The sequence below is a fragment of the Scyliorhinus canicula genome, chromosome 1 (genome assembly GCF_902713615.1).
Source record: "Scyliorhinus canicula chromosome 1, sScyCan1.1, whole genome shotgun sequence".
Classification (NCBI taxonomy): domain Eukaryota; kingdom Metazoa; phylum Chordata; class Chondrichthyes; order Carcharhiniformes; family Scyliorhinidae; genus Scyliorhinus; species Scyliorhinus canicula.
In genome coordinates this window covers 313,410,482-313,437,672 of record NC_052146.1, presented here as the reverse complement: position 1 = coordinate 313,437,672, position 27,191 = coordinate 313,410,482, and the positions used below count along the sequence as shown (strand labels likewise).

At 48.8% G+C, this 27,191-nt stretch overlaps 1 protein-coding gene across 1 annotated transcript; it reads left to right on the top strand.

Annotated features, from left to right (window-relative positions):
- Positions 1-6,542: 6,542 nt before the first annotated feature.
- On the top strand, positions 6,543-24,533 carry preb (prolactin regulatory element binding). Its single transcript, XM_038797719.1, has 5 exons — positions 6,543-6,798; positions 9,100-9,317; positions 10,622-10,702; positions 17,571-17,695; positions 24,317-24,533. The coding sequence occupies exons 1-5, from the start codon at positions 6,645-6,647 to the stop codon at positions 24,531-24,533; spliced, it is 795 nt and encodes a 264-aa protein (XP_038653647.1). The 5' UTR covers positions 6,543-6,644.
- The last annotated feature ends 2,658 nt before the right edge of the window (positions 24,534-27,191 follow it).

Genomic DNA, 27,191 nt, shown 5'->3' with positions numbered 1-27,191 from the left:
GGGGGAGGGACTGGGGGGGGGAGGGGGGAGGGACGGGGGGGGGAGGGGGAGGGACTGAGGGGGGAGGGGGGAGGGAGGGACTGAGGGGGGGGGGGAGGGACTGAGGGGGGGGGGAGGGAGGGAGGACTGAGGGGGGGAGGGAGGGAGGGACTGAGGGGGGGAGGGAGGGAGAGACTGAGGGGGGGAGGGAGGGAGGGACTGAGGGGGGAAGGGAGGGAGGCTGAGGGGGGGGGGTGGGAGGGAGAGACTGAGGGGGGAGGGGGGGGAGGGAGGGACTGAGGTGGGGAGGGAGAGGAGAGACTGAGGGGGGAGGGAGGGAGGGACTGAGGGGGGGCAGGGAAGTGACTGAGGGGGGAGTGGGGGTGGGAGGGGGGGACTGAGGTGGGGAGGGAGAGAGGGAGAGACTGAGGGAGGAGGGAGGGAGGGACTGAGGGGGGGAGGCAAGGGACTGAGGGGGGAGCGAGAGACAGGGAGGGGGTGTGTGTGTCAGAGAGAGAAAGAGGGTGTGTGTGAGAGAGATAAACACAGACAGTGAGTGTGAGAGACCCATAGTGTACAACAGAGACTCTCTGGGGAGTGTGGGCGGCATGGTAGCACAGTGGTTAGCACTGTTGCTTCACGGCTCCAGGGTCCCAGGTAGGATTCCCCCACTGGGTCACTGTCTGTGATGAAGGTTAACCACTGCCCCATCCAGTTCAAGCAGGACACAGGTGCCTCTGTGAACCTCCTCTCACAGACAGACTTCAGACGCATTCAGAACCCACCCACTGTCCTTCCAGCTGCCTGCAAGCTCCTGGATTACAACGGGAATGCCATCACATCACTGGGATCCTGCGATCAGCACATGTCCAACCGACACACACAAGCACAGTTACGCTTTGAAATTGTTAAGCCAGGCAGGGCATCCCTACCTGGTGTGCGCACGCCTGCAAGCAGCTGAACCTCATTCAAAGGGTTTACACCACGACATCCTCCCATATGGATCTACAGGCCGGCACGACGACATCTTCGCCCAGTATCCAGATGTGTTTGACGGGATGGGCACGCTGCGTATCGATACGAGATTCTGCTATGGCAGTGGTCCACGCACCCCGACGAGTCCCTGCTCCACTGAGCGCCTGATGGCACAGCTCAAGGATCTTCAACAAAAATGCATTATATCCAAGGTCACCAAACCGACTGACTGGGTCAGCTCGATGGTGTGCGTAAAAAAGCCTTCGGGGACCTGCGCATCTGCATTGATCCCAAGGATCTCAATAAGAATATCATGCGGGAACACTACCCCATCCCAAAGCAGGAGGAACTCACGAGTGAGATGGCACACGCGCGCTTCTTCACCAAATTGGATGCATCACAGGGATTTTGGCAAATCCAGCTGGAAGAGTCCAGCAGAAGGTTCTGCACCTTCAACACACCGTTTGGCAGATACTGCTACAATCACATGCCATTTGGCATCATCTCGGCATCGGAGATATTCCATCGCATCACGGAGCAGATGATGGAAGACATTGAAGGGGTTCGTGTGTACGTGGACGACATCATCATATGGCCCATGCCCCCCTGAAGAACATGTGTCCCATTTCCAGAAGGTATTCCACCGTGTACATGCCAACGGCCTAAACTGTGCTACCTGTCAGCGGTTCCAGCCAGCGCAGAGCAAGGAGAGGCTCCAACAGCATGACATAGTGACCTCTCCGTGGTCCAAGGTTGGTATCGACCTCTCATGCAAATGGTCGCGATTACGTATTGATCATCGACTATATCTCGAATTACCCTGAGGTGCTGAAGCTCCCGGACCTCACCTCTCGGACTGTCATCAAAGCCTGTGAGGAGACGTTCTCAAGGCACGGCATCCCAATCACTATCATGAGTGACAGTGGCCCGTGCTTTACCAGTCGAGGATGGTCCACGTTTGCCAGGTCGTACAATTTCCAGCATGTCACCTCCAGTCCGCACTATCCGCAGTCCAATGGATAAGTCGAGAAAGGGGTGCACGTTGTGAAACAGCTCATCTGCAAGGCTGCGGAATCTGCTTCCGACATACACCTTGCACTGCTCGCGTACAGGTCGTCTCCATTGTCCACTGGCATGTCGCCGGCTCAACTCCCGATGAACAGGGACCTGCGGACGACACTTCCAGCCATACACCTGCCCAACCTTGATCACCTCCCGGTGTTGCAGAAGATGCAGCAGCTCAGAGACCGTCAAAAGCAGGGCTATGATGCTCATGCCACCGATCTGGCCGTGCTATCCCCGGCAGACTGTCAGGATCCAGATACCAGATGGTGGGTGGTCTGCCCTGGCTGTCGTTGTTTGACAGGCCGCGCCCCGCTCTTATGTTGTACGTATGGCTGATGGCTGCATCGTGCAAAGGAATCGACAGGCAATACGCAAAGTTACCTGCCCGCAACCACTTTCTTCTCCATTTCCATATGCTGAATTGCCACCTCCCGATACCTCGCACCACGAGGCCACCAGTCAAGCTTCCATCCCGCCTGTCAAGGCCCCGTCGTCCCCTCCGCCTCCTCTCCGGCGGTCGATCAGGATCAGACGCAAACCTGAGAGACTGGACTTGTGAACATTTATTTTGTTTGCTGTGTACTGTTGTCCTCCGTCAGTCACGTTAGACAGACTCATTCACATGTAAATACCTTCACATACGCCAACAAAAGATTTAAAAAGGGGGAGATGTCATGATATGCAGACATGCAGCTAATGAACACATCAAATAGGACACGACCAATGAGCAGTCAGGACATTCAGGGGTTGTATCTCACTATAAACGGGATGAGGCACTCCCACCCCGCCCCCTTCCACAGACCAACATCGACAGGGTGTATCCTCAGCATCACACCCAGCACGTGGCTTAGAGCAAGGCTGGTTCAGTTAGACTGAGTTATTACATTTAGATTAGCAGAGAGTCCAACTGATTGAAAACTGTGCTCATAGTTCAATAAAACACATTGAACTCACTTCAAAGTCTGGAGCATCTTTTACTCAAACCTGCATCAAGTGGCAGCTGGTATTATTCCAAATTACATAACACAACAGGGGACACACTCAGTGAGGGGGAGAGAGAGATAGTGAGTGTGATAGAGAGTGAGGGAAATAGTCAATAGAGTGGTGAGTGTGAGAGACACAGTGACAGAGAGAGACACACTCAGTGAGGGGAAGAGAGCGAGTGTCATAGAGAGTGTGGGAGATAGAGACACGGGGAGAGAGAGTCAGCTGGAGAGAGAGACAGTGTGAGAGTGAGTGAGATAGAGAGGGAGGGAGAGTGTGATAGAGAGAGTGTGATAAAGATATTGGAGGGAATCTTATGTATGTAATCTGGGGACATAGATACTAGATTCCCTCCAATATCCTTGAATGGACCAACCCTTTCTCTGGCTACCCTCTTGCACTTTACATATGTATACAATGCCTTGGTATTTTCCTTAATCCTGTTTGCCAATGACATTTCATGACCACTTTTATCCTTCCTAACTCCTCCCTTAAGTTCCTTCCTACTTGCTTTCTATTCTTCAAGGGCTTCATCTGTTCTAAGCCTTTTCAACCTTACAAATGCTCCCTTTTTCATTTTGATAATATCCCTCGTTCTCCAGGGTTCCCTATACTTGCCACCCTTATCTTTCATCCTCACAGATACATGCCAGTCCTGAATTCTTTTTTCTTAATAAATTTATAGTGCCCAATTAATTTTTTCCAATTAAGGGGCAATTTAGCGTGTCCAATCCACCTACCCTGCACACTTTTGGGTTGTGGGGGCGACACCCACGCAGACACGGGGAGAATGTGCAAACTCCACACGGACAGTGACCCACAGCCGGGATCGAACCTGGGACTCGGCGTCCTGAGGCCGCAGTGCTAACCCACTGCGCCACCGTGCTGCCCCCGGTCCTGAATTCTAATCAACTGACATTTGAAAGCCTCCCACATGCCGGATGTTGATTTTCCCTTAAACAGCCTCGCCCAGTCAACACTCTCCAGATCCTGCCTAATGCTGTTGTAATTCTTTAAAACTTAGAGAATTATGATCACTTCCCGAAATGATGATCTACTGAAACTTCGACAACCTGGCCGGGCACATGTCCCAGCACCAGGTGTAACATGGCCCCTTCCCATGCGTTTGATAAAGTTTCCCATGGCGGGTTGATGAAAAAAGTGAAGTCGTATGGGGTTCAGGGTGTACTAGCTAGATGGATAAAGAACTGGCTGGGCAACAGGAGACAGAGAGTAGTGGTGGAAGGGAGTGTCTCAAAATGGAGAAGGGTGACCAGTGGTGTTCCACAGGGATCCGTGCTCGGACCACTGTTGTTTGTGATCTACATAAATGACCTGGAGGAAGGTATAGGTGGTCTGATTAGCAAGTTTGCAGATGATACTAAGATTGGTGGAGTTGTAGATAGCGAGGAGGACTGTCAGAGAATACAGCAAAATATAGATAGATTGGAGAGTTGGGCAGAGAAATGGCAGATGGAGTTCAATCCAGGCAAATGCGAGGTGATGCATTTTGGAAGATCTAATTCAAGAGCGGACTATATGGTCAATGGAAGAGCCCTGGGGAAAATTGATGTACAGAGAGATCTGGGAGTTCAGGTCCATTGTACCCTGAAGGTGGCAACGCAGGTCGATAGAGTGGTCAAGAAGGCATACAGCGTGCTTGCCTTCATCGGACGGGGTATTGAGTACAAGAGTCGGCAGGTCATGTTACAGTTGTATAGGACTTTGGTTAGGCCACATTTGGAATACTGCGTGCAGTTCTGGTCGCCACATTACCAGAAGGATGTGGATGCTTTAGAGAGGATGCAGAGGAGGTTCACCAGGATGTTGCCTGGTATGGAGGGTGCTAGCTATGAAGAAAGGTTGAGTAGATTAGGACTGTTTTCGTTGGAAAGACGGAGGTTGAAGGGGGACCTGATTGAGGCTACAAAATTGAGAGGTATGGACAGGGTGGATAGCAACAAGCTTTTTCCAAGAGTGGGATTGTCAATTACAAGGGGTCACGCTTTCATAGTGAGAGGGGGAAAGTTTAAGGGAGATGTCCGTGGAAAGTTTTTTACGCAGAGGGTGGTGGTGCCTGGAACGCTTTGCCAGCAGAGGTGGTAGAGGCGGGCACGCTAGCATCATTTAAGATGTATGTGGACAGATATATGAACGGGCAGGGAACAGAGGGAAGTAGATCCTTGGAAAATAGGCGACAGGTTTAGATAAAGGATCTGGATTGGCGCAGGCTCGGAGGGCCAAAGGGCCTGTTCCTGTGCTGTAATTTTCTTTGTTCCTAAGTTGGGCTGTTTACTTATTGTTTCAAGAACCCCTCCTGGATGCTCCTCACAAATGTTGCTCCATCCATGTCTCTAGCAGTACATAGATACATAGAAGATAGGAGCAGGAGGAGGCCTTTTGGCCCTTCGAGCCTGCTCCGCCATTCATCACCATCATGGCTGATCATCCAACTCAATAGCCTAATCCTGCTTTCTCCCCGTACCCTCTGATCCCATTCTCCCCAAGTGCTATATCCAGCCGCCACTTGAATATATTCAAAGTTTTAGCATCAACTACTTCCTGTGGTAATATATTCCACAGGCTCACCACTCTTTGTGTGAAGAAATGTCTCCTTATCTCTGTCCGAAATGGTTTATCCTGAATCCTCAGACTGTGACCCCTGGTTCTGGACACACCCATCATTGGTAACATCTTCCTCACATTGAAACTCATGCACTTCAGCCCACCAGCCCCACTGTGTTGACCAACCACTCCCTGCCTGCTCTTCCTCTTAATCTTACTGACCTTAGTCTGTAGCTCTTCCTCAGTTATTTCTCCCACTGACCTACTGCTCTGGTTCCCACTCCCCTGCCACACTAGGCAGTTCAATCTGTTTCTCTGCCTTCCACTTTTCTCCTGACTAGCTTTTGTTTCTGTCCCCTCTTTTACTACCTTTGAGGTCCTACTTTTTAGTTTATCTCCTAACTCCCTAAATTCATCATTCCCTGTTATGAATTCCCCTGTTTCTGACTGTAAGGGGCCTACATTAGTTTTTATCAATCTTTTTCTCTTTATAGAAACTCTTACAATAAGTTTTTATGTTCCCTGCTAGTTTACTTTCATATTGTATTTTCCCCTTAATCAATCCCTTGGTCTGCCTTTTCTGAATTTAAACCGTTGCCAACCCTCAGGTCTATTGCTTTTTCTTGTTAATTTGTTTGCCTCTTCTTTGAATCCAATACTATCTATAATTTCCTTTGTAAGCATTCGTTTGGCCACAGTTCCCCTTCTACTCTTGCGTCAAATAGGAATAAACCATGTTTGGAGTTCACCTATTCGTTCCTTGAATGTCTGCCATTGTCTGTTCACTGCCCTTTCCTTCAGTAACGTTTCCCAGTCCATCATAGCAGCTCATACACGTTTCAGGAATTCCTTCCATCTTTGCCTGTTACACTTTTACTATCTCAGTCTATTTCTGAGTACTGTAACACACATGCACATACCTAACTGGAAAATGACTGGAAAACCCAAGGACGTTAATTGGTATTTTCACTCTGATTCTGTTCCTTTGCTGTCAGCATTTCCTGCGTTTGGAACGAACGACCGGAAGCCTTTCAGCGACACTTGTTCATTCCCATGACACGGAGACACGAGCCACCATGAACATGGCAGTAGCAGGGGATATTCTGGCAGTCGGGCAAGATGCCACTTGTCACATCCTCCGATTTCAAGAGGGGAAGGAGAAACCAACGGGGAAAAAAACAAACAAAAAGTGTGAAGGTGAAAATGCACAGCACACTGGACATCCCTCAGGTACAGATTAGATAGTTCAGTTCAGTTGACTAGACAGCTGGTTTGTGATGCAGAGCGAGGCCAGTGGGTTCAATTCCCTGTCCCGGCTGAGATTATTTATGAAGGCCCCACCTTCCCAACCTTGCCCCTCACCTGAGGTGTGGGGTTAAATCACCACCAGTCAGCTCTCCCCCTCAAAGGGAAAGCAGCCTATGGTCATCTGGGACTTTACTGTTACAGATTAGAATTGACTTGGGTCGAGCATTTATTGGGAACTTGGAGAGTAGAGGCCCTGACAATCCTTCAATTTGTCCCAACAAATCGCCTGCCTTTTTTGTAAAGAGTGAGAGATTGTACGTTTCTATAGGAGTTCATACTCAAACAGAGTTAGTCCCAAACGAGCAAGTCCCAGTCTGTCTGTCTCAAAGCAACAGGAGGTGGCCATTCTTTTCAATTAATCCTTGGGATCTGGGCATCACTGGCTATGCCAACATTTATTGCCCATCCCTAATTGTCCTTGGACTGAGTGGCTTGCTTGGCTGTTTCAGAGAGGATTGAGTTCCTCCAGCCTGTTCGAGCCTTCACTTCTATCATGGCTGGTCTGCAATCTCACTCCACATACCTGCCATTGCCCAATAACCCGAACAAATATCTATCAACCTCAAGTAGAAAACGAACAATCAATCTAACATTTGTGAAAGAGAATTCCAAACTTCGAACTCAAGATCATATCATCCTTCCGCATGTGAAAGTGTTTCCTGTTCTTTATATTTTCCCCCCTAGTCCCAAACTCCCTATTCAGTGGAACGAGGGGAGATGGTGAGAAACTCTCTGTCCCTTTAAAATCTGGAAAATTTTGACCACTGAACCTTCTAAATTACAGAGAATACAGCACCAGTAATCTCTCCTGTGGATCCCAGATATCATTCTCAGGCTGTGATACCCTGGGTTAAGATGCAGTCAATTCCAGCCCCACTTACTCCCGAGTCACAACGCAAGTGAATTAACCAATAATTCTCTCTGTGACACAGTGGTCAGCACTGCTGACTCCCAGGGACCCAGGTTCAGTTCCGGCCTCGGGTGACTGTGTAGTGTCTGCACTTTATCCCCGTGTGTGTGTGGGTTTCCTCCGGGTGCTCCGGTTACCTCCCACAGTCCAAAGATGTGCAGGTTAGATGGATTGGCCGTGATCAATTGTCCTTAGTGTCCAAAATATTAGGTGCGGTTACTGGGGTAGGGATGGGGCGCAGGTAGGTTGCTCTTTCCAAGGGTCGGTGCAGACTAGATGGGCTGAATGGTCTCCTGCACTGGAGAGATTCTTTGGCCCTTGGCTGTCCAATAATTACAGTCACCAGGTTTGTAAATGTAAACACAATTACTGTTTATTTATAACAAGAACTGTAGTCAAATCTGCAGCAAATACAACTGGGTAATTATTAACTAATTCCTAATCCCCCACTTTAACTATTTCCCCACCCTCTACATACATACACAACACAGACAAACACAGAGGGGAAGAAAGGGGGGGGGGGGAAATCATAAGTTAAAGGAAAAAATAGTCTTTGTTTCAGATGGTGTTTTTTAGTACACCTTGCTTCACAATAAGCTTGCAGGTTAGAGTCTCTGTCTGCAGCCTGTAATAGTCCTCTCTGTAGAATCATTCATTGAGGTCTCTAGTTTCAGAAATACAGCAGTTCGAGAGAGAGAAAGCAGATCCTGGTTTTCTTTGCAGCCTGTAATGGTTTATTGTAAAAATAATCATAGAATTTACAGTGCAGAAGGAGGCCATTCGGCCCATTGAGTTAGGGTTAGGGCCCTTGGAAAGAGCACCTGACTTAAGCCAACAACTTCACCCTATCCCCGCACCCAGTAACCAAACCTAACCTTTTTTTTGGGACACTAAGGGCAATTGTGCATGGCCAATCCACCTAACCTGCACGTCTTTGGACTGTGGGAGGAAACCGGAGCACCCGGAGGAAACCCACGCAGACATGGGGAGAACGTGCAGACTCTGCACAGTCACCCGAGGCCAGAATTGAACCCGGATCCCTGGCGCTATGAAGCATGACCTCACTTTTTATGACGACTTTATTACAACTTTAGCAGACACACAGTTTGGATATCTTAAACTAGGTACTTTAATAATATTACTGCAACAAATATATACTGCAACATTATACTTTTAACAACATTACTGCCATAAATATAAAATATAGTATATAACAATTCTACATTAATCACATAATAAATTTCTACTTGAGCATCTCCTCTCTGCTCCTCTCTGCTCACTCCCTCCTGCCCACCATCTCTCTTTTTTTGCAGTGAAGAAGACTGAAGCCAGGAAACGAAAGACTGGAAATAAAATGGCTGGTGATGCGAGTGAGTGCTTATGGAATGAGACGACAGAAATGATGGTGGAGTCACTTCATGTCGTACACACTGACTTCAGCACAGACGCACTTCAGAAAACTGTCCGCTTCGACTTGAAGCATTCCTTTCTTGTCACCGGAGGCGTGGATGGCTTTATTCGGGTTTGGGAGGTACAAAGAAGACAAAATTTCAGTATCTGGCTGTCTTTGAAAAATTTAAAGGAGAGAGGCCGAACTGTGACTGTTGTGCAGTCTGTTAGTTGGAGCATTGTCCCAGCATTGGGGCCATCTCTGCCCAGTGAACAAAATGTCACAGTACACATAGAGCATAGAGTGCAGAAGGAGGCCATTCGGCCCATCGAGTCTGCACCGACCCACTTAAGACCTCACTTCCACACTATCCCCGTAACCCAATAACCCCTCCAAAACATTTTGGTCATTAAGGGCAATTTAGCATGGCCATTCCACCTAACCTGCATGTCATTGGATAGTGGGAGGAAACCGGAGCACCCGGAGGAAATCCACGCAGACACGGGGAGAACGTGCAGACAGTGACCCAAACCGGGAATTGAACCTGGACCCTTGCGCTGTGAAGCCACATGCTATCCACATGTGCTACCGTGCTGCCCTATTGCAGGTAAATCCTTGGGTAAATTGCCCTATTGCAATGGGAATCGCTGAAGACCAGGGCTGCTCATTCTGGAATTGACATCCAGACCAAAAAGCCCACATCTTACACCACATCTGTGCTAATATAGCTGATGCCAGCTGGGGATGTGATTGAGACTCCAATTGGCCTGTTTCCAGCATCAGAGATGCACAACGTGGTCCAGATTTCATGTTCCTGGTCCCTTCCATATCCCTCTTCAACCCCCCCCACCTGCAACTGCCCCAAGCCCCACGGGGAGTATCGCACTGCCAGAGACTGCTGGTGTGCATGGAACAAGGACAGGTGTTTTAGTGTTGGTCATACCTTAGCGAGAAAAATTAATAGGGGAATGTTGAAATATGAATGGAATTAATGGGGAAATGTTGAAATATGAATGGAATAGACATAGAATTTACAGTGCAGAAGGAGGCCATTTGGCCCATCGAGTCCGCACTGGAAAGACCAACCCACCTAAGCCCACACCTCCACCCTATCCCCACAACCCAGTAACCCCAGCCAACCTTTTTGGACCCTAAGGGCAATTTATCACGGCCAATCCACCTAACCCGCACATCTTTGGACTGTGGGAGGAAACCGGAGCACCTGGAGGAAACCCACACACACACGGGGATGATGTGCAGACTCCACACAGACAGTGACCCAAGCTGGGAATCGAACCTGGGACCCTGGCGCTGTGATGCAATAGTGCTAACCACTGTGCTACCGTGCTGACCATAAATTAGTAGGAAAATGTTGAAATATAAATGGAATTAATGAAGAAATGTTGTAATATGAATTCAAACTGTGGATACTTTTCCAACCACAGTTTCCAAGTATGAAGAAACGATTTGACTTCCGAGCTCATGATGGAGAGGTTGAAGATGTGGACATCAGTCCTGACAACAAGGTTTGAATTTCAGTAAATTCCCAGCGTCAGCCTGTGAAAGATTGTGTTGGGCTATTGAGATTATTGGGGTTAGTGGAATGTTACTCAGTTGGTTGACTTCAATTGGCTGGTCTCTCGGGGCCATAACCCTCAAAACGACTCTTCTATTCTGAGTGTTGGAAATCATGTTTAATAATTTTTTTTTAAATTGAGAGTACCCAATTCTTCTTTTTTCAATTAAGGGGCAATTTAGTGCGGCCACTTCACCTACCCTGCACGTCTTTGAGTTGTGGAGGGTAAACTCACGCAGCCACGGGGAGAATGTGCAAACTCCACACGGACAGTGACCCGGGGCCAAGATCAAACCGGTGCTAACCACTGCGCCACCGTGCCACCCCTGTGAGGCAGCAGTGCTAAACACTACGCCACTGTGCTTCCCTCTTGAGGCAGCAGTGCTAGCCACCAGGGCAGCAGTGCTAACCACTGTGCCACTGCGTCATGTTTAATAATAGACACAAATTTAGCTTTTACTGTTTTGCTTAACGATGGTCCTGTTCCAGTTTGTTTAGTTCATTTATTTTGAGATGCATATTCTCGCACTGAAGAGGTATTTGTTACGCTGGTAATCAGAATTGGATCAGTGCAAACCTGGATATCCAGGACTGATTTAGCTCAGTGGGCTAGACAGCTGGTTTGTAATGCAGAACAAGGCCAGCAGCGCAAACTCCACACGGACAGTGACCCAGGGCCGGATTCAAAGCCGAGTCCACAGCGCCGCAATCCTAGTGCTAACCACTGCGCCATGTGCCACCCCAAGCATCCCCACTTCTGACCTTATGATGGAAGGGAGGTAATTGATGAAGCAGCTGCGTTCTTCCCTTCCCCCTTGATGCCTTTAGAGTTCAGAACTCTTATCTATTTCCTTCTTAAATATATTCAGTGACTTGGCCTGCACAGCCTTCTGTGGTACAAAATTCCACATGTTCACCACCTTGAACACCTTGAAGAAATGTTTCCTCATCTCCGTCCTAAATAACTTATCCCGTATCCTGAGACTGTAATCCCTTGTTCTAGACCCCCAGTAAGGGGAAGCCATTTCCCTGCCTCCAGTCCAGCTAGCACTGTCAGAGTTTTATATCTTTCCTATGAGGAACATAGTAACAGTATTAGAATACACAGCAATCAAACTAATAACGCAATCCCCAATTACTCAGAACAAGAACATTTTAGCAACTTAATGTATTTACAAATTCCCAATCCCTTGAGTACGCTCCTCTCCCACACATTCTTCCTGGCCCAACTCAGGATTTTTTCCTTGTCCAGGAATCGATGCATCGATGGCCCTTGGTTGTTCATCTGCCTTCAGTTTTCTTCCAGCGTCCTGTATGCGGGATACACCTCTGGTGGGTGATTAAAAACCTCCTCGTACCAGCTTCCACACATCTGTGTTTGTGAACTTTCCAGCTCCTCCGGGAGACCTACTATCCGAACATTCAGCCACCGCTCTCGGTCCTCCAGCTTGTCCTCTCTATCCCCACCTTTTTAAAACTGCCGCCAATCAGGAAAAGCTCTGCTTCCATCACGGCCAGCCGGTCCTCGTGTTCAGTGACAAACTCCTCCATTTTTTAGAGGTAAGTGCCCTGGGATTCCAACCGCTGTCGAGCTTCTCCGCTGCTTTCATTGGATCAATGACCCGTGCCAGGTCTTTGGAAGTTTCTATCCTCTGCTTCTGAAATTGTGTGGTTAAAACGTCCACTCATTGAGCCATAGACCATTGGGTTGGGAGTACTGGCTCCGGACCCACCGCCATCATGCCCTGATTAGGACTTTTCGGTAAGAAACAAATTCTCTGCGCGGGAGCCACGAAGTCCACGGCCGTCTACTGCATGGCCGCCACCGGAAGTCCCAATTTCTTTGATACATCAAAGTATTTCCAACAAGTTAGACCAACCAGTGACACAAAGAGACAAATGAGTTTGAGACATGGTTGCCAGGTGACCAAGGTTGGGAAATAAAGAGTCCATAAGACATAGGATACTGTTTTAATACCTTGACTTTTCTCTTTAAATTTGTATATTTCCCTTCACCTGAAACCCACCCTCACGTCTTTATTTTAAAGTCCTGTCCATGGCCCTGGTTATACAATTTACCAGGACACTCACCCTTGCCCAGTTTAAGTAGAGCCCATCCCAATAAGACCATAAGACATACAAAGAACAAGAACAAAGAAAATTACAGCACAGGAACAGGCCCTTCGGGCCTCCCAGCCTGCGCCGATCCAGATCCTTTACCTAAACCTGTCTCCTATTTTCCAAGGTCTACTTCCCTCTGTTCCCACCCATTCATATATCTGTCTAGAATAGATGCATCTTAAATGATGCTATCGTGCCCGCCTCTACCACCTCCGCTGGCAAAGCGTTCCAGGCACCCACCACCCTCTGCGTAAAAAACTTTCCACGGACATCTCTCTTAAACTTTCCCCCTCTCACCTTGAAATCGTGACCCCTTGTAATTGACAGCCCCACTCTTGGAAAAAGCTTGTTGCTATCCACCCTGTCCATACCTCTCATAATTTTGTAGACCTCAATCAGGTCCCCCCTCAACCTCCGTCTTTCCAACGAAAACAATCCTAATCTACTGAACCTTTCTTCATAGCTAGCACCCTCCATACCAGGCAACATCCTGGTGAACCTCCTCTGCACCCTCTCTAAAGCATCCACATCCTTCTGGTAATGTGGCGACCAGAACTGCATGCAGTATTCCAAATGTGGCCTTACCCAAAGTCCTATACAACTGTAACATGACCTGCCGACTCTTGTACTCAATATCCCGTCCGATGAAGGCAAGCATGCTGTATGCCTTCTTGACCACTCTATCGACCTGCGTTGCCACCTTCAGGGTACAATGGACCTGAACTCCCAGATCTCTCTGTACATCAATTTTCCCCAGGACTCTTCCATTGACCATATAGTCCTCTCTTGAATTTGATCTTCCAAAATGCATCACCTCGCATTTGCCTGGATTGAACTCCATCTGCCATTTCTCTGCCCAACTCTCCAATCTATCTATATTTTGTTGTATTCTCTGACAGTCCTCCTCGCTATCTACAACACCACCAATCTTAGTATCATCTGCAAACTTGCTAATCAGACCACCTATACCTTCCTCCAGGTCATTTATGTATGATGTGGAGATGCCGGCGTTGGATTGGGGTGAGCACAGTAAGTAGTCTTACACCAGGTTAAAGTCCAACAGGTTTGTTTCAAACACGAGCTTTCGGAGCGGATTTCGGATTTTCACCTGAGGAAGGAGCTGCGCTCCAAAAGCTCGTGTTTGAAACAAACCTGTTGGATTTTAACCTGGTGTTGTATCATTTATGTATATCACAAACAACAGTGGTCCGAGCACGGATCCCTGTGGAACACCATTAGTCACCCTTCTCCATTTTGAGACACTCCCTTCCACCACTACTCTCTGTCTCCTGTTGCCCAGCCAGTTCTTTATCCATCTACCAGTTCTTTATCCATCTATCCACCCACATAGGAGCAGAATTAGGCCACTTGGCCCATCGAGCCTGCTCTGCCATTCAATCATGGCTGATATATGGAACAAGTCCTTTCCCCAGTGCTGGGGCTAGTGCTCTGCATTGAAGCCATGTCTTCCCACTCCAATCTTTGAGTCACGCATTTGATTCTTGAATGTGTTTGATCCAATGTCAATTGGCACATGAGGCTGCATTCTCCCTCCCGCCGCGCCAGATTTCTGTTTCACCCCGCCGGGGGGCATTCTCGGCCAGCCGGTCAATGGGGTTTCCTTTGTGGGGCACCCCACGCCGCCGTGAAACCCCCGGGCTGCCGGCAAAACGGAGCATCCCGCCGGCGGAGAATCCAGCCCGGGGGTTTCCAATATTGAAAACCCAGTTGAATTCTGGTGGTGATTAGTTGTCCACACTTCATGACAATTAATTAGTTGGGGAAAGTTGACAGGGCAGCACGGTAGCACAGTGGTTTGCACAGTTGCTTCACAGCTCCAGGGTCCCAGATTCGATTCCCTGCTGGGTCTCTGTCTGTGTGGAATCTACATGTTCTCTCCGTGTCTGCGTGGGTTTTCTCCGTGATGTTCCGGTTTCCTACCACAATCCAAATAATAATAATCATCGCTTATTTTCACAAGTAGAAGATAGAACATTACAGCGCAGTACAGGCCCTTCGGCCCTCGATGTTGCGCCGAGCTGTGAAACCCCTCTAAAGCCCATCTACACTATTCCTTTATCGTCCATATGCCTATCCAATGACCATTTGAACGCGTTTAGTGTTGGCGGGTCCGCTACTGTTGCTGGCAGGGCATTCCACGCCCTTACTACTCTCCTGAGTAAAGAACCTACCTCTGACATCTGTCCTATATCTATCTCCCCTCAATTTAAAGCTATGTCCCCTCGTGCTAGACATCATCATCCGAGGAAAAAGGCTCTCACTGTCCACCGTATCTAATCCTCTGATCATCTTGTATGCCTCAATTAAGTCATCTCTTAACCTTCTTCTCTCTAACGAAAACAGCCTCAAGTCCCTCAGCCTTCCCTCATAAGATCTTCCCTCCATACCAGGCAACATCCTGGTAAATCTCCTCTGTACCCTTTCCAATGCTTCCCCATCTTTTCTATAATGCGGCGACCAGAACTGCACGCAATACTCCAAATGCGGCCGCACCAGAGTTTTGTACAGCTGCAACATGACCTCATGGCTCCGAAACTCAATTCCTCTACCAATGAAAGCTAACACACCGTACGCCTTCTTAACAATCCTCTCAACCTGGGTGGCAACTTTAAGGGACCTATGTACATGGACACCGAGGTCTCTCTGCTCATCCACACTACCAAAAATCTTACCATTAGCCCAGTACTCTGTCTTCCTGTTATTCCTTCCAAAATGAATCGCCTCACACTTTTCTGCATTAAATTCCATTTGCCACCTATCAGCCCAGCTCTGCAGCTTATCTATGTCCCTCTGTAACTTGTAGCATCCTTCTGCAATGTCCACAACTCCACCAACTTTAGTGTCATCTGCAAATTTACTCACCCATCCTTCTACGCCCTCCTCCAGGTCATTTATAAAAATGACAAAAAGTAGTGGCCCCAAAACAGATCCTTGTGGTACACCACTAATAACTGAACTCCAGGCTGAACATTTCCCATCAACCACCACCCTTTGTCTTCTTCCAGCTAGCCAGTTTCTGATCCAAACTGCTAAATCGCCCTGAATCCCATGCCTCTGTATTTTCTGCAATAGCCTACCGTAGGCTTCAATGAAGTTACTGTGAAAAGCCCCTTATCGCCACATTCCGGCGCCTGTTCGGGGAGGCTGGAACGTGAATTGAACCCACGCCACTGGCCTTGTTCTGCATTACACGCCAGCTGTTTAGCCCACTGTGCTAAACTAGCCCAAAGATGTGCAGGTTAGGTGGATTGGCCATGCTAAATTGCCCTTTGTATCCAAAAAGTTTGGGTAAGGTGACTGGGTTACAGGGATAGGGTGGAGGTGTGGGCTTGGGTGGGGTGCTCTTTCCAAAGACTGGTACAGATTTGATGGGCTGATTGACCTCCTTCTGCACTGTAGATTCTATGATACTATATTCTGCAACTGACCAGTAGAATGAGATGAAAATAAAGTGGAAATATTTTCTCCCCAGACAGAACATGGAACTGTAGCCATCCCTCATCGGCTTCCTGCATCCCATTCGCTCACCGACCACTTTCTATTTCTCCCCATATCCAGTCAAGGGGGAAAAATCTCCCACAGTCACCCACATTTTTCTTTCAAAACCACAACTGTCTAATCATTGGCCCTCCATTCGCCATGACCTTTCTGCTGCTCTTGATTTTATCCTCACCATCACTTTTGTGCCTTATCCTCAACTAAACCTTTATTTATCTCTCCCCGGTTGTTCCCTCAGCATGGCTTCACCTCCACCAACGTAAAACCAAGGAACACTGTTTTGAATGTGGATTGTGAACGGCTGGTTTTGCCAGTCATTGCCAGATCTGGGACAACCGTATAAAAACCATTATTGGTGCCTGCTCTCCTCAGCCAAAATTGCTCTCTACTCGGGATCATTCTGAAGTGCAAGGATAATTCCTGACCGCTCTACTGCATTGCCAACAGTCCTCCTAGACCCCTCTTCCCAGCCCCATCCACCCTTGCCTCCCACAAGGGTGTGTAATTTGTCACACTCCCGATCCATCATCCTCTGTAGCACAAGTTGCAGTTTCCTCCAATTAAATATTGGGAAGATCAAAACCATTCCCTTTGGTCCCCATCACAAACTCCCTTCCTAGCCACTGTCTCCAATCCTCTCCCTAACAACTGTTTTGGACGAAACGAAACCATTCGCCACCTTGGTGCACAGGGGATCTTCCACCACCTCCTATTCATCATCAGAACCTCTGCAGCACGGTAGCATAGTGGTTAGCGCAATTGCTTCACAGCTCCAGGGTCCCAGGTTCGATTCCCGACTGGATCACTGTCTGTGCGGAGTCTGCACGTTCTTCCCGTGTTTGCGTGGGGTTCCTCTGGGTGCTCTGGTTTCTTCCCACAGTCCAAAGATGTCTGGGTTAGGTGGATTGGCCATGCTAAATTGCCCTTGGGGTCCAAAAAGATTAAGTGGGGGTTGCTGGATTGTGGGGCTAGTGTAGATACGTGGGCTTGAGTGGGTTGCTCTTTGTAAGGGCCGGTGCAGACTCAATGGGCCGAATTGCCTCCTTCTGCACCTTAAATTCTATGATTCAATGATCATCAGAACCTCCTACTTCCACCTCCCCTCGGCTTTGCCTGCCATACTGCAGCTGCTAACATTTGGAATATTAATTCTTGTGCTTTATTCCTCTGAGCAACAGATAGTAACTGTGGGGCGAGACTTCAAGTGCTGTGTATGGAAGAATGACCAGTTGGTGACAGGGTTATGCTGGAATGAGAATATGCCCCATATTGCAGACAAGATGTACCGGTATCAAGCATGCAGGTGAGTGTACTTGTCCTCCATTAAATAAACCACTAAACTATTAGGATATAGGATCATTGGATTTGTAAATAGAGACATAGAGTATAAAAGCAAGACGGTTATGCTAAAACTTTCTAAAATATTGAATAGATGTTCAAAGAGGAAGAGCTTATAGAGGTATTCAAAAACTGAGGGCTTTTGATATCAGCAGAAGTAAAGCGGGAGAGAGAAGTATTTTTAAACAGTGCTGGGAACACTGGCTGTAAAGCACAGTGGGGGAGTTGTCTACATCAGTGTTCCAGTCTAACAAGTGTCACAACCCCCTGGGCTGGTGGACGGTCAATTCCAGCCCCATTTGACCCGGAGTCTGACACTAGTGAAATTAGATGCTGTCTAAAAATACCCGACGTCTTTGACTGAGTCAATAAACTGCAGCCACAAATTTAACACAAATAACCGTTTATTGTTCAACAGCAATATAATTAAACTGACTAAAAAATATATACACATATACAGACAACATAGAGGGAAAGAGTGGTGGAGAGGGAAGAAAAATGATAAAGTAAAAAGGATACAGGAAGGGCACCCCACTTAAACCCACTCCTCCGCCCTATCCCCATAACCCAGTAACCCCACCTAACCTTTTTGGACACTAAGGGGCAATTTAACGTGGCCAATCCACCTAACCTGCACATTTTTGGACTGTGGGAGGAAACCGGAGCACCCAGAGGAAACCCACACAGACACAGGGAGAACGTGCAGACTCCGCACAGTGACCCAAGCCGCGAATCCAACCTGCGAACCTGGAGCTGTGAAATAACAGTGCTAACCACTGTGCGTTCGTTTTGAATTTATAAGATATAGGAGTGGAATTAGGCCATTTGGCCCATCGAGTCTGCTCCTCCATTCGACCATGGCTGATTTCATCCTGGCCTTAACTCCACTGTCCTGCCCTTCAACCCATTACCAATAAAAAATCTGTCTAATTTATTCCTCAAATTTACTCACTGTCCCAGCACCCACCACACTCTGGGGTAGCGAATTCCACAGATTCACAACCCTTTGGGAGAAGGAGTTTCTCCTCAAATATGTTTTAAATTTGCGACCTCTTATTCTAAGACTATAATCTCTCGTTTTAGAATGCCCCACAAGAGGAAGCATCAGCTCCACGTCATCTTTATCCAGACCTTTCAGCATCTTGTACACCTCAATTAGATCTCCCCTCCTTCTTTGAAACTCTGGAGAGTATGGGCCTAAACTGCTCAATCTCTATTCACAAAACAAACCCCTCATCTCTGGAATCAATCTAGTGAACCTCCTCTGAACTGCCTCCAATGCCACTACATCTTTCCTCAAATAAGGGGCCCAAAACTGTGCCCAATACTCCAGGTGCGGTCTTACCAATGCCTTGTATAGTTGCAAATTCCTCCTCATCAGTTTTAACGGATTGTTTCTTCAGTCTGAGGCTGTGCCCTCAGGTTCCAGTTTTTCCTACAGGTGGAAACATCCTCTCCACATCCACTCTATCCAGGCCACACAGTATCCTGTAAGTTTCAATAAGATTCCCCTCTCATCCTTCTAAACTCCAACGAGTACAGACCCAGAGTCCTCGATCGTTCCTCATACGACAAGCTCTTCATTCCAGGGATCATTCTTGTGAACCTCCTCTGGACCCTTTGCAAGGCCCCAGCACATCCTTCCTTGGATACGGGGCCCAAAACTGCTCACAATACTCCAAATGGGGTCTGACCAGAGCCTTATATAGCCTTAGAAGTACATTCCTGGTCTTGTATTCTAGCCCTCTTGACGTGAATGCTAACATTGCATTTGCCTTCCTAACTTGCATGTTAACATTATCACAGAATCATAGAAAAATACAGTGCAGAAAAGGCTTTCGGCCCATCGAGTCTGCACCGCCACATGAATGGCACCTGACCTGTCTACCTAATCCCATTTGCCAGCACTTGGCCCATAGCCTTGAATGTTATGACGTGCCAAGTGCTGATCCAGGTACTTTTTAAAGGATGTGAGGCAACCCGCCTCTACCACCCTCCCAGGCAGTGTGTTCCTGACCGTCACCACCCTCCCAGGCAGTGTGTTCCTGATCGTCACCACCCTCCCAGGCAGTGCGTTCCAGACCGTCACCACCCTCCCAGGCAGTGCGTTCCAGACCGTCACCACCCTCCCAGGCAGTGCGTTCCAGACCGTCACCACCCTCCCAGGCAGTGCGTTCCAGACCATCACCACCCTCCCAGGCAGTGCGTTCCAGCCTCTCCCACCCTCCCAGGCAGTGTTCTCCTGACCGTCACCACCCTCCCAGGCAGTGCGTTCCAGACCGTCACCACCCTCCCAGGCAGTGTGTTCCTGACCGTCACCACCCTCCCAGGCAGTGTGTTCCTGACCGTCACCACCCTCCCAGGCAGTGTGTTCCTGACCGTCACCACCCTCCCAGGCAGTGTGTTCCTGACCGTCCCCACCCTCCCAGGCAGTGCGTTCCAGACCGTCACCACCCTCCCAGGCAGTGCGTTCCACACCGTCACCACCCTCCCAGGCAGTGTGTTCCAGACCGTCACCACCCTCCCAGGCAGTGTGTTCCTGACCGTCACCACCCTCCCAGGCAGTGTGTTCCTGACCGTCACCACCCTCCCAGGCAGTGTGTTCCTGACCGTCACCACCCTCCCAGGCAGTGTGTTCCTGACCATCACCACCCTCCCAGGCAGTGTGTTCCTGACCGTCACCACCCTCCCAGGCAGTGCGTTCCTGACTGTCACCACCCTCCCAGGCAGTGTGTTCCTGACCATCACCACCCTCCCAGGCAGTGCGTTCCAGCCTCTCCCACCCTCCCAGGCAGTGCGTTCCTGACTGTCACCACCCTCCCAGGCAGTGTGTTCCTGACCATCACCACCCTCCCAGGCAGTGCGTTCCAGACCGTCACACCCTCCCAGGCAGTGTGTTCCAGACCGTCACCACCCTCTGGGTTAAAAGGCTTTTCCTCAAATCCCCCCTCAATCTCCCTCCCCTCATTTTGAACTTGTGTCCCCCTCATAACTGACCCTTCAACTGAGGGGAACAGCTGCTCCCTATCCACCCTGTCCATGCCCCTCAATCTTGTCCACCTCGATCAGGTCGCCCCTCCGTCTTCTCTGCTCCAGTGAAAACAACCCAAACCCATTCAACCTCTCTTCATAACTGAAATGTTCATCCTAGGGAACATCCTGGTGAATCTCCTCTGTACCCCCTCCAGTCCAATCACATCCTCCCTATAATGTGGTGACCAGAATTACACACAGTACTCCAGCTGTGGCCTCACCAAAGGTCTCCAACTCCAACATGACCTCCTTGCTTTTGTAATCTGTGCCCCAATTGATAAAGGCCAGTGTACCAAATGCCCTTTTCCCCACCCTATTAACCTGCCCTTCTGCATTCAGAGATCTATGGACAGACACGCCAAGGCCCCTTTCTTCCTCGGAACTTCCCAATGTCAGGCCATTCATTGACTATTTTCTTGTCAAATTGCTCCTTCCTCACACTTTCCAGGATTAGATTCCATCAGCCACGTTTCTGCCCATTTGACCATCCCGTCGATATCTTCCTGTAACCCAAGACTCTCAGCCTCACTGTTAACCACCCGGCCCATCTTTCGCAAACTTACTGATCCTATCCCCACATAGTCATGTCATTTATATAAATGAAAATCACTTATTGTCATAAGTAGGCTTCAATGAAGTTACTGTGAAAAGCTCCTAGTCGCCACATTCCGGCACCTGTTCGGGGAGGCTGGTACGGGAATTGAACCCGCGCTGCTGGCCTGCCTTGGTCTGCTTTCAAAGCCAGTGGTTTAGCCCTGTGCTAAACCAGCCCCTAGGGCTCCCGGCGCAGATCCCTGTGGTACATCACTGATCACTGGCTTCCAGTCACTAAAGCAGCCGTCTGTCATCACCCTCTGTCTCCTCCAGCTAAGCCAGCTTGGAATCCAGTTAATCAGTTCCCCTGTATCCCATGTGCATTTGCCTTCTTTATAAGTCTCCTATGTGGGACTTTGTCAAAGGCTTTGCTGAAATCCATGTAAACTACATCAACTACACTACCCACATCGAAACACCTAGTCACCTTCTCCAAATTTGTTAGGCATGACTGCCCTCTGACAAAGCCACGCTGACTATTCATGATCAATCCTTGCCTCTCCAAGTGGAGATAGGTTGTCTCCTTCAGAATCTACTCCAGTAGTTTCCCACCACTGACGCGAGACTCACTGGCCTGTAGTTCCCTGGCTTATCCCTACAGCCTTTCTTAAATGGTGGAGCCACGTTCGTGGTTCTCCAGTCCTCTTGCACTTCTCCCATGGCCAGAGAAGAATTAAAAATTTGGATCAGGGCCCCTGCAATCTCCTTCCTCGCCTCCCACAGCAGCCTCGGGACGTGCATGCTTCACTCGATGCACTCCGTATGCTTCACCTGATGCATGTGTCTATGTATTTACATTGTGTATTCATGTATGTCCTATATGTTTTCCTGTATGGAACAATCTGTCTGGATTGTACGCAGAACAATACTTTTCACTGCACCTTGACACACGTGACAAGAAATTAAATCCATAATCCTCCTTTTATCTCTTTACCCGATCCAATATTGCTACTGTCTTTTTTACTGCGACATTGACAGCATCCTCAGCCAGAAGTACTTAGTGAATGATATGCCTTGGCCTCGAGATACCAGAAGCAGCTGAAGGCACTGTGTTATGGGCCAGGGTTTAGAGAACCTCAAAGTGTATCATGGAGTTCACCTGACCCACAACTTTTAATAGATTGTGGTATGGGGAGCACACGGGCTTACTCTGCAGAAATATACAGTACTTTTAAATTAAAACATTGTTTATTTATGAAACCAGTTAACAATTTATAAACCCACAGTAAATATCTTAACAACTATCAACACCAATAAATCCCCACAGATACAATATTCTACAAGTAAACCTTAATCCATAAGACAAAAGACCCTTTTTAACACCGAGATCAGGTTTAAATTCACTACTGAGAGCAGTCAGCACTTTGAAATCACCCAATTGATCTGGAGACCACTTTAGTTTGCACAGAGATCCTTACAATGGAATGAGAGAAGAGCTAGCTAAGGTAGACTGGGAGCAAAGACTTTATGGTGAAACAGTTGAGGAACAGTGGAGAACCTTCCAAGCGATTTTTCACAGTGCTCAGCAAAGGTTTATACCAACAAAAAGGAAGGATGGTAGAAAGAGGGAAAATCGACCGTGGATATCTAAGGAAATAAGGGAGAGTATCAAATTGAAAGAAAAAGCAGACAAAGTGGCAAAGATTGGTGGGAGACTAGAGGACTGGGAAATCTTTAGGGGGGCAACAGAAAGCTACTAAAAATGCTATGAAGAAGAGTAAGATAGATTACGAGAGTAAACTTGCTCAGAATATAAAAACAGACAGTAAAAGTTTCTACAAATATATAAAAGGGCAGCAGGGTAGCATGGTGGTTAGCATACATGCTTCACAGCTCCAGGGTCCCAGGTTCGATTCCCGGCTGGGTCACTGTCTGTGTGGAGTCTGCACGTCCTCCCCCTGTGTGCGTGGGTTTCCTCCGGGTGCTCCGGTTTCCTCCCACAGTCCAAAGATGTGCGGGTTAGGTGGATTGGTCATGCTAAATTGCCCGTAGTGTCCTAATAAAAGTAAGGTTAAGGGGGGGGTTGTTGGGTTACGAGTATAGGGTGGATACGTGGGTTTGAGTAGGGTGATCATGGCTCGGCACAACATTGAGGGCCGAAGGGCCTGTTCTGTGCTGTACTGTTCTATGTTCTATGTTCTAAAACAAAAAAGAGTGGCTAAGGTAAATATTGGTCCTTTAGAGGATGAGAAGGGAGTTTTAATAATGGGAGATGAGGAAATGGCTGAGGAACTGAACAGGTTTTTTGGGGCGGTCTTCACAGTGGAAGACACAAATAACATGCCAGCGACTGATAGAAATGAGGCTATGACAGGTGAGGACCTTGAGAGGATTGTTATCACTAAGGAAGTAGTGATGGGAAAGCTAATGGTGCTAAAGGTAGACAAGTCTCCTGGCCCTGATGGAATGCATCCCAGAGTGCTAAAAGAGATGGCTAGGGAAATTGCAGATGCACTAGTGATAATTTACCAAAATTCAGATATTTTTATCAACACTCATTTCTTAAACACCCATTTCTTAAAGGTACTCTCACATGACAACTGGATACTGCAGCGCTCCCCCGCCAGCAGCGGGACCCTCCCTCCCAGCAGCCGGCCAATGGAAGTTTCCCATTGTGGCCACCCCCATTCCGTCGAGAAATCAGCGGGCATGAGTGCGCTGCCGACGAAGCGGAGAATCCAGCCGACGGCAGAATCCAGCCCGGATATTACTGTTCCTTCACTGAGGCCGGGTCAAAATCCTGGAACTATCTGTGTGTATGTATTGACCTAGATGGACTGCACTGGTTCAAGAAGGTGGTCCACTTCCTTCTCGAGGGCAATTATAGCTGGACAACAAAGTGCTACTCTTGCCAACAACGCCGTCATCCTATGAAAGAATAAAACAAACCCCTTGCCTTCTGTTGCTCCCTGATTGGCTGTGTTTCTATTGTTGCTGACTGATATTCTGTTGTTTTCAGGTTTGGCAAGGTTGAGGATGATGAGGAAGCTTTCCGCCTCTACACGGTGCAGATTCCACACAAACGAGAACGAAAACCTCTCCTGTGTTATATCAGCAAATGGGATGGAAAGAGTTTCCTGCCCCTGCTCACACGAGACTGTGGGAATGAGGTGATCTCTGCAATGTCAGTCAGGTATGCGCTTTGCCATCCAGTGCCAATGTGTTGGGACTGTTGATTAACTTCAGTTTTATCGGAAGAGTCGGAAGTTCAGGGGGCGAAAGAGGCTGACGTCCTGGCCTTTGCCTCCCTGCTAGCCCGGAGACTGATCTTGTTAATATGGAGGGACTCGGACTCGAAGCCCCCCGAGTGTAGAGACCTGGGTTAGTGACATGGCTGGGTTTCTCAGGCTCGAGAAAATAAAGTTCGCCTTAAGAGGGTAAATGTTAGGGTTCTCCCAGAGGTGGCAGCCGTTCGTCAACTTTCTCGGGGAAAATTAAAATGTCAGCAGAAGCAGTATTCCGGGGTTGGGGGGGGGGGGGGGGGGAATTGTTATTGTATGGTTGGGGTGTGTGAAGATTGGGATGCGGGGGGGGGGAATGTTGTTGTATGGTTGGGGAGTGTGAAGATTGGGCTGGGGAGGATTGTTGTTGTATGGTTGGGGTGTGTGAAGATTGGGCTGGGGGGGATTGTTGTATGGTTGGGGTGTGTGAAGATTGGGCTGGGGGGATTGTTGTATGGTTGGGGTGTGTGAAGATTGGGCTGGGGGGATTGTTGTATGGTTGGGGTGTGTGAAGATTGGGCTGGGGGTGGATTGTTGTATGGTTGGGGTGCGTGAAGATTGGGCTGGGGGGGGGGATTTTTGTTGTATGGTTGATGTGTGTGAAGATTGGGCTGGGGGGGATTGTTGTATGGTTGGGGTGTGTGAAGATTGGGCTGGGGGGGATTGTTGTTGTATGGTTGGGGATGTGTGAAGATTGGCTGGGGGGATTGTTGTATGGTTGATGTCTGTGAAGGTTGGGCTGGGGGGGATTGTTGTTGTATGGTTGGGGTGTGTGAAGAATGGGGCTGGGGGGGGATTGTTGTATGGTTGGGGTGTGTGAAGATTGGGATGGGAGGGGATTGTTGTTGTATGGTTGGGGTGTGTGAAAATTGGGCTGGGGGGGATTGTTGTTGTATGGTTGATGTGTGTGAAGATTGGGCTGGGGGTGGATTGTTGTATGGTTGGGGTGCGTGAAGATTGGGCTGGGGGGGGGGATTTTTGTTGTATGGTTGATGTGTGTGAAGATTGGGCTGGGGGGGATTGTTGTATGGTTGGGGTGTGTGAAGATTGGGCTGGGGGAGTTGTTGTTGTATGGTTGGGGTGTGTGAAGATTGGGCTTGGGGGCTTGTTGTTGTATGGTTGGGGTGTGTGACGATTGGGCTGGGGAGGGGGGATTGTTGTTGTAGGTTGGGGTGTGTGAAGATTGGGCTGGGGGGTGGTTGTTGTATAGAACATAGAACAGTACAGCACAGAACAGGCCCTTCGGCCCTCAATGTTGTGCCGAGCCATGATCACCCTACTCAAACCCACGTATCCACCCTATACCCGTAACCCAACAACCCCCCCCCTTAACCTTACTTTTATTAGGACACTACGGGAATTTAGCATGGCCAATCCACCTAACCCGCACATCTTTGGACTGTGGGAGGAAACCGGAGCACCCGGAGGAAACCCACGCACACAGGGGGAGGACGTGCAGACTCCACACAGACAGTGACCCAGCCGGGAATCGAACCTGGGACCCTGGAGCTGTGAAGCATTTATGCTAACCACCATGCTACCCTGCTGCCCCTGGTTGGGGTGGGGTTGGGGTGTGTGAAGATTGGGCTGGGGGGATTGTTGTTGTATGGTTGGGGTGTGTGAAGATTGGGCCGGGGGGGATTATTGTTGTATGGTTGGGGTGTGTGAAGATTGGGCTGGGAAGGGGGGATTGTTGTTGTATGGTTGGGGTGTCTGAAGATTGGGCTGGGGGGGATTGTTGATGTGTGTGAAGATTGGGCTGCGGGGGATTGTTGTTGTATGGTTGTGGTGTGTGAAGAATGGGCTGTGGAGGGGGGATTGTTGTTGTATGGTTGGGGTGTGTGAAGATTGGGCTGGGGGGGATTGTTGTTGTATGGTTGGGGTGTGTGAAGATTGGGCTGGGGGGATTGTTGTATGGTTGGGGTGTGTGTAAATTGGGCTGGGGGGCGGATTGTTGTATGGTTGGGGTGTGTGAGGATTGGGCTGGGGGGGGATTGTTGTATGTTTGGGGTGTGTGAAAATTGGGCTGGCGGTGTGGATTGTTGTTGTATGGTTGGTGTGTGTGAAGATTGGGCTGGGGGGGATTGTTGTATGTTTGGGGTGTGTGAAGATTGGGCTGGGGGGGATTGTTGTATGTTTGGGGTGTGAGAAAATTGGGCTGGGTGGGGATTGTTGTTGTATGGTTGGGGTGTGTGAAGATTGGGCTGTGGAGGGGGGATTGTTGTTGCATGTTTGGGGAGTGTGAAAATTGGGCTGGGGGGATTGTTGTATGGTTGGGTGTGTGAAGATTGGGCTGGGGGGGATTGTTGTATGTTTGAGGTGTGTGAAAATTGGGCTGGGGAGGTGGATTGTTGTTGTATGGCTGATGTGTGTGAAGATTGGGCTGTGTGGGGATTGTTGTATGGTTGATGTGTGTGAAGATTGGGCTGGGGGGTGGATTGTTGTATGGTTGATGTGTGTCAAGATTGGGCTGGGGGGATTGTTGTTGTACGGTTGATGTGTGTGAAGATTGGGCTGGGAAGGGGGGATTGTTGTATGGTTGGGGTGTGTGAAGATTGGGCTGGGGTGTGGATTGTTGTTGTATGGTTGGGGTGTGTGACGATTGGGCTGGGG